At 45.0% G+C, this 8134-nt stretch overlaps 1 protein-coding gene across 2 annotated transcripts; it reads left to right on the top strand.

Annotated features, from left to right (window-relative positions):
* The first annotated feature begins 478 nt into the window (after window positions 1-478).
* On the top strand, window positions 479-6357 carry LOC145346900 (actin-3-like). Of its 2 annotated transcripts, none has more exons than XM_080194774.1 (3): window positions 479-562; window positions 777-925; window positions 5017-6357. In XM_080194774.1, exons 2-3 carry the CDS (start codon window positions 800-802, stop codon window positions 6019-6021), a joined length of 1131 nt encoding a protein of 376 aa, XP_080050900.1. In that variant the 5' UTR covers window positions 479-562; window positions 777-799; the 3' UTR covers window positions 6022-6357. The 2 variants fall into 2 exon arrangements, with proteins under 2 accessions (XP_080050900.1, XP_080050901.1); XM_080194775.1 differs by lacking the exon at window positions 479-562 and adding an exon at window positions 593-653.
* The last annotated feature ends 1777 nt before the right edge of the window (window positions 6358-8134 follow it).

Here is an 8134-nt window from a genome sequence, read left to right on the forward strand (position 1 = left end):
CGCTCCCTCAGCACTGACCCTCTGACAGTGCGGCGCTCCCTCAGCACTGACCCTCTGACAGTGCGGCGCTCCCTCAGCACTGACCCTCTGACAGTGCGGCGCTCCCTCAGCACTGACCCCCTGACAGTGCGGCGCTCCCTCAGCACTGACCCCCTGACAGTGCGGCGCTCCCTCAGCACTGACCCCCTGACAGTGCGGCGCTCCCTCAGCACTGACCCCCTGACAGTGCGGCGCTCCCTCAGCACTGACCTTCTGACAGTGCGGCGCTCCCTCAGCACTGACCCTCTGACAGTGCGGCGCTCTCTTAGCACTGACCCTCTGACAGTGTAGCACTATTTGTGCTAGCAATGTTCTGAAGTCATGGGGTAAAATTTGAAGCCACAAATCTGAGAGTGAGGCAGATTTTACTGGTTGTTCTTAGTTCCTCCCCTTGTATCTTACTGGCTGTTTATTTAATGATGAGATTGGGAGGGGCCCAAACCAATAAAGGCAGCAAGCAGACAGAGCGAGGATCTCGCTGCTGGCTTGTGGAACAAGTAAAGACAGGATATTGTGAGAGACGGTAGGTGCTGTTCAGCAAACAAGGTGTGGCAGGGGAAGCGTTCAGCTTTTCAGCTCTAACTTTTTAGTTGTGGTTCTGGAATTAGAGCTGGGTAGGTTTTTTTAGACAGAAAATTTCCAGGCGGTAGAGTAATGATTGTCTCTTATTTAATGAGTAGTGTTTGGATCTGTGCTATTGTGTCTGCATTAATATTTTTTTCCCTTTTGTTGTTCAGTCAGCTCCTGTAGATTTTAAACCATGGCTGATGATGAGGTTGCAGCTCTGGTGGTTGACAATGGATCTGGGATGTGTAAGGCTGGCTTTGCAGGAGATGATGCCCCCAGGGCTGTGTTCCCCTCCATTGTGGGACGGCCCCGTCACCAGGTGAGCCCTAAAACTATTTGGAAGGTTGTTCAATCCTGTTCTTTCTGTTGGAAGGGATCTGGGTGTCGGTGTTGATCCTTCTGGTAACTGAAATGCTTTCCTGTTTCAGCTTCCTCTTTTGAACAGTTTGTGGTTTGTGCTTTTTTTCCCCTTCGTGCAAACATAAGAATAAAGAACAGCAACAAGTCACTTGAACCCTCGAGTCTGCTTTGCTTTTCCATAAGATCGTGGCTGATCTGATTTGTACCTTCAAACCTCATTCCTACCTCCCCTGATAATCTTTCACCCCTTTGTTAATCGATCTTGCTCTGCTGTAAAAATATTCAAAGGCTGTGCTTCCACTACCTTTTGAGGAAGTGAGTTTGAGACTCACCACCCTCCGAGAAAAGAATTCTCCATCTGTTTTTAAATAAATAATCCGTAATTTTTAAACAGTGGCCTGACTTTGTGGCTTTAATTTATTTTTAGCTTTTTAAATTATCCAAATAGATTTGATTTATAAAATATCCTTAACATTTCAAAATGACCACCGTGCTGCAATAGTATTCAGGTTTACTGCGTCCACTATGCTGCACTCCTGAGGTGCTTTAATATAGTCAGAAACATTTCAGACGTTTTAAACTGAGCCCTATAGGTGGTGTGAAGGTTTCTAAGTTGCCTACGCAGAGTGCAACTTGATATGATCTTTCCATACAGTTGTGACACTGGTATTGTTCACTGTTCAATGTTCTAATTTATTTTGAACATTTGGTTCCTGTTGCAGTTGGGGTTGAGTGTGACCCTTATTTGCTCTGGTACCTGTTGATCATTGAAGGGTTTTGAATTGGATTTAACAGATTGTTTCCCATGGTTGTGGGGTAATTAATGGTATGAAGGGTTAGTTGATTGATATGAGGCTGGATTGTTTTAAAGAATCAAATTAGTGATTTTACTGTCTGATTGGCAGACATGGATTTAGAATGTAGAACATTACAGTGCAGTACAGGCCCTTTGGCTCTCGATGGTTCCACTGATCGGCGCAACAATCTAATGACCCTCTAACCTAAACTATTGCAATGTTATCCATATGCCTATCCACTGACCATTTGAATGCCCTTAAAGTTGGCGAGTCCACATCTGCAAGTGGGGCATTCCATGCCCTTACTACCCTCTGAGTGAAGAACCTACCTCTGACATCTGTCCTATAATTACCACCCCTCAATTTAAAGCTATGTCCCCTCATGTTAGCCATCACCATCTGCAGTAAAAGGCTCTCACTGTCCACCCTATCCTATCCTTTGATCATCTTGTATGCCTCAATCAATTTAACTGTAGCTTTCAGAATGTTATTAAATAAGAACCTAAAAGGACAAACTCAGCAGTGCTGTCTTGATATGATGGAGTATTCTGATTTTTAGTAGATTTGAATCGGAGGCAGTAAAATTGAGCTTTGTGGTGAGGACTGAGTTAAACTGTATGGGATGGGTCAGGCTATACCTGGGCAGCTGCTGTAGCTGTAGTTCCGCCCATGAGTTTTCTCCTCCCCCAGAATTCTTCATCTGATTCTGTACACTCTCTAATCTCCAGTTTGTTTTAACCCTGTAATTACCAGATTGATGTACGTGCTAGATTAGGAATAGGAGAAAGGTATTCAGCCCCTTGAACCTCTTCTTTAGATCATGGCTGAGTTGTATCTTAAATCCAATTAACTTGTTTTATACCACCCTTGTACAACAAAATGTATTGATTTCATGAAATTCCCAATTGCCCCCATCCCCACTGCAACATCAGTAGTTTTTCAGGGGCTCGCCAGATCTCCTCCCTTTTGCCCCTGCCCCTCCACTGGCCACACAAAGCCAATAGAGGAAACGGCTTCTGTATTTACCCTGGACCATCCAGTCCTTGTTGAATTGCAGCAATACCTCAAGGTCTTCCCCCACCGCAGCCCTACAATCCAATCTCTCAGAATTTCCAGTTTCATTAACCTTGATTTGATCAGGTTTACAATGATATCAGTCGTGTTGCTAAGTTTGTGATAGCTCATTGCATCCACCTTGTGTTGTGTGCTTTTTCACTGCTGATGAATTAAGGTGTTTGTTACAGTATTCTAAGTTTGGTTCATTTGGCTGCAGTATTGAGAGAGAGAGAGAAGGCTGTTTGCAGTCCTGATCCAGAGACACCATTAGCCAACTCCTCTTTGGGGGCAAGATGTTGGAAAAAGCTTGTGCAATGCCAAGTAATCTTCCATCAGATTGAAATTGATCTGAGCATCTCCTCGTTATTTCCCCTTTCCTGCCCTTCAGATGGTCAGTACACCACTGAACTCTGTTCAAACATGTGTTCAGGTCCTGGATTAGGTTTCTGATCATTGACTTGTTCTGTCAGAAAGGCTGAGAAGAACAAACTGCAATAGTCTAGAATCTGTGATTGCTCAAGTATATCCATGTGGTGTTAAGACCCAGGCAAGAAACTCCAAGGTGTTTGTAATGTTTGCCTAGACCCCCAAGTTTCACATTTGATTTTGGCATTGGTGAGCATAAGATACTTCTCCAGGTATGATTCAAACAGAGCAACAGATCTGTCCTGATCAATATTCAATATGAAACAACTTGGGCTGCCACCTTTCTTGTTATCATTTCCACATTTGCTTCAAACAGCATTAAAGGTAAAATAGTCTCTAGAATGCAGGTCTCAAAGAAAGCACAGGAATAGTTTCCTTCATGATGTGGGTATTGCTGGCTAGGCCAGCATTATTAACTTTCAGAAGGTAGTGGTGAGCTGCCTACTTGAACCACTGCAGTTCCTGTGGTGTAGGTACATGCACCTGCTGTCAGGGAGGCAATTCTATGATTTTGACCCAGGGACAGTGAAGGAATGGTTTGAAGGTGATTCCATATGCCTGCTGTCTATCATCATAACGGTTGTGTATTTGGAAGGTGCTGTTGAAAGCTCCTTGATGTGTTGCTGCCACTGTTTGGATGGTGGCTGGAATGGATGTTTGTGGGTGGGGTTTGAATGAAGTGGGCTGCTTTAACATAGAACATAGAACATTACAGCGCAGAACAGGCCCTTCGGCCCACGATGTTGCGCCGACCAGTTACAAAAACAATGACCCACTAGCCTATACCAATCCCTTTTCGTCCATAAACCTATCCAGAGATCTCTTAAACGCCCCCAAACTAGACGCATTTACAACTGCAGCAGGCAGGGCATTCCAATCCCTCACCACCCGCTGGGTAAAGAACCTACCCCTGACATCCGTCCTGTAGCTACCCCCCCTTAATTTAAAGCCATGCCCCCTCGTGCTAGCTTTCTCCATCCGAGGAAAAAGGCTATCACTATCCACCCTATCTAAACCTCTAATCATCTTATATGTTTCAATAAGATCCCCTCTTAGCCGCCTTCTTTCCAACGAAAACAACCCTAAATCCCTCAGTCTCTCCTCATAGGACCTCCCCACCATACCAGGCAACATCCTAGTAAACCTCCTCTGCACCCTCTCCAACGCCTCCACATCCTTCTTGTAATGCGGGGACCAGAACTGCACACAGTACTCCAAGTGCAGCCGCACTAGAGTAGTGTACAGTTGCAACATTACACTGCGACTCCTAAATTCAATCCCCCTACCAATAAACGCCAAGACACCGTATGCCTTCTTAACAACCTTTGTCCTGGAAGGTGTTGAGATTGGAGTATTGTTGGGGCTGCACTCATCCAGACAAGTGGAGAGTATTTATTACACTGCTGGCTTGTGTCTTGTAGATAGTGGGCAGGCTTTAGAGCCAGGGGATGCTTTACTCCCAGGATTCCTAGCCTCTGACCTGCTCTTAGACACTAGGGCTAGTCCTGCACCATTTCTGGTCAGTGGTAATCCCTAGGATGTCCTAATGCATATTACAACTATTTGATAAGTTTGAAGTGTAGTTACTGTTGTAATCTTTGATAAAAATGGATTCCATGTTTTCATAATGATTCACTGTTCTGAGGCCTCACCTGAGCATGCTCAGCTGCTGGTACAAAACCCAATCAGTCAATAGGAAATCCCTGACCATCTTTAGTCTCAGTCTTTGCCTGTGGTTTGTGATTTAAATCTTTTTTATTCTCCATTCTAGGGAGTGATGGTTGGAATGGGTCAGAAAGACAGTTACGTTGGTGATGAAGCTCAGAGCAAGAGGGGCATCCTGACCCTGAAGTACCCAATTGAGCATGGCATTGTGACCAACTGGGATGACATGGAGAAGATCTGGCACCACACCTTCTACAATGAACTGCGAGTGGCCCCAGAGGAGCATCCTGTTCTCCTCACGGAGGCACCTCTCAACCCCAAAGCCAACCGGGAGAAGATGACCCAGATCATGTTTGAGACCTTCAACACTCCAGCCATGTACGTTGCCATTCAGGCTGTGCTGTCCTTGTACGCCTCTGGCCGTACAACTGGCATTGTGTTAGATTCTGGTGATGGTGTTTCCCACACCGTGCCAATCTATGAAGGGTATGCCTTGCCTCATGCCATCCTGAGGTTAGACCTGGCTGGCCGGGATCTCACTGACTATGCAATGAAGATCCTGACCGAGCGTGGCTACTCCTTCACTACCACGGCCGAGAGGGAGATTGTACGTGACATCAAGGAGAAACTTGCCTACGTGGCCCTAGATTTTGAATCTGAAATGCAGACAGCCAGCTCCTCTTCAGCCTTGGAGAAAAGCTATGAGCTCCCTGATGGCCAAGTCATTACCATTGGTAATGAGCGTTTCAGGTGCCCAGAAGCCCTTTTCCAACCATCCTTCCTTGGGATGGAATCTCATGGCATCCATGAGACCTGTTTCAATAGCATCATGAAATGTGATGTAGATATCAGGAAGGATTTGTATGCCAACACTGTCTTGTCTGGTGGAACCACCATGTTCCCAGGTATTGCTGATCGGATGCAGAAGGAAATCACAGCCTTGGCTCCGAGCACAATGAAGATAAAGATCATTGCTCCACCTGAGAGGAAGTATTCAGTGTGGATCGGAGGCTCCATCTTGGCTTCACTCTCCACCTTCCAGCAAATGTGGATCAGTAAGCAGGAGTATGATGAGTCTGGCCCCTCCATAGTCCATCGCAAGTGTTTCTAACTTGCTGCGTGGCTCCAAACTTGCCCAGGCCCCATCCACTGACAGTGATATGCAGCCTCCTGTAATCAATTTTGCATATTATGCATAATGCCATTCCACCCCTTTTCCTGCCAAATTCCAGTTCGAGCTACTTTCCATTAAATTGAATAGTGTCAGTGAGATGAAATTATGCAAATGCCCAGGAGGGGTTTTGTTTTGAAGGAGTATTGCTCATATTTTGAGGGTCCACAAAGTTTATTCCAGTATTCCTTTTGGAAGACTTTACTGCTACAATTGCAAGCTTTCATGTCCAGTGTTTTAATTTCAACTATTCTGAAATAAAGATGATTTATTAAATCATGTTGTTTTTATTTATTAGTCCAAGTAAGGCTTGCATTAAATTCCCCTAGTCCCCATAATCCAGTGCCTGTTTGAGTCAATGCACCAAATCAGTGTATCTTTCACTGAGGGTTTAAACCCAGAATCAATTTCCAATTCATAAGGTGCCATCCCAGCAGAGGTGGCAATGCTGAGATGGAGTTTCCAGTAAATAAAAAGGATAACCTAGTGAGATAATGACTAAGTAGTGGAAGAAGACTATGAGTGGCTGGAGGCCAGTGTCCAGTGGTGTATCACAATGATCAGTTTTGGATCCATATGGTTATGTACATAAATGATCTAGATGAGAATGGGGGGGTAATGAGAATTTGCAGATGACACCAAGATTAATAGGCTGGTTAATAGTAAAGAAGATTCTATTAGAAGAAATAGATGGGTTGGTCAGAGCAGTGATAGATGGTATGCAATCCTGGTAAGTACAAAGTGATGCCCTTTCAAAGATTAACAAGACAAAGGAGTGTTTAATTAATAGCAGGGCACTCAGAAGCTCACAGGACCAGATAGATTTTGTGTACTTCATCACAGATCCCTAAAGGTATCAGAGAAAGTCGTAGAATCATGCAGCACAGAAGAGGCCCTTCAGCTTATTGAGTCCACACTGACACACTGGAAACACCAGAACTCCACCTACTCCCATCTGCACCATAGCTCTGAATGTTATGATGTGCCAAGTGCTCATCCAGGTACTTTTTAAAGGATGTGAGGCATCTGCCTCCACCACCCTTCCAGGCAGTGTATTCCAGACTGTCACCTCTCCCTGGGTAAATGTTTTTCCTCAATCCCCCCCCTCCTAAACCACCTGAACCTATGACCCTTTGTAACTGACCCTTCAATGAAGGGAGCAGTTAATTCTTATCCACTCTGTCCACACCCATCATAATATTGTACACCTTGATCAGGTGGCCCCTCAGTCTTTGCTCCAGGAAAAAAACCAAATTTGCAACACAGGAACACACCGTTCAGCCCTCAAACTGCACCAACCATGCTATGCGAAGGAACTAAAATCCCTACCCTTCTGGGAACCATATCCCTCTATTCCCATTGTGTTCAAGATGCCCCTTAAAAGTCACTATCATATCTACTTCCACTACCTCCCCTCTCAGTGAATTCCAGGCACCCATCACCCTTTGTATAAGATACTTGCCCCATGCACCTTAAACCTATCCCCCAGTAACTGACTTTCCACCCTGGGAAAAAGCTTCTGGCCATCTACTCTACTCATGCCCCTCAATCTTGTAGACTTCTATCGGTCACTCAACCTCTGTCATTCCAGTGAAAACAAACTGTTTCTCCAACCTCATAGCTAATACCCTCCATACCAGGCAAATCCTAGCAAATCTTTTCAGTACCCTCTCCAAAGCCTCCATATCCTCCTTGTGGTGGGGTGACCAGAATAGAACTTGATATTCCAAGTGCGGCCTAACTTAAAGTTGTATTAAAGCTCAACATGCTAATTTTTAAACCCAGTGCCCTAGCAGATGTGGGTAAGCATGCTGTATGCCACCTTGACTACCTTTGCCACCTGAGTTGCCACTTTCAGTGACCTGTATACCCAGATCCCTTTGCCTATCAATACTCTTAAGGGTTCTGCCATTTACTGTATATTTCCTATCTGTATTAGACCTTCCAAGATACATTACCTCACATTTGTCCGGATTAAACTCCATCTGCCATCTCTGTCAATATCGCCACCTCTATATCCTGCTGTGCTTCTGATGGTCCCAATTGCTTTCTG

The sequence above is a fragment of the Carcharhinus amblyrhynchos genome, chromosome 8 (genome assembly GCF_965287045.1).
Source record: "Carcharhinus amblyrhynchos chromosome 8, sCarAmb.v2.hapA, whole genome shotgun sequence".
In the NCBI taxonomy this organism is placed as follows: domain Eukaryota; kingdom Metazoa; phylum Chordata; class Chondrichthyes; order Carcharhiniformes; family Carcharhinidae; genus Carcharhinus; species Carcharhinus amblyrhynchos.

Bases quoted from the DNA above. Each gene is read 5' to 3' on its own strand.
- LOC145346900 (XM_080194774.1), top strand. From the start codon at position 800: ATGGCTGATGATGAGGTTGCAGCTCTGGTGGTTGACAATGGATCTGGG. The intron at 926-5,016 runs GTGAGCCCTAAA...TCTCCATTCTAG, and splicing joins TGGGACGGCCCCGTCACCAG to GGAGTGATGGTTGGAATGGG.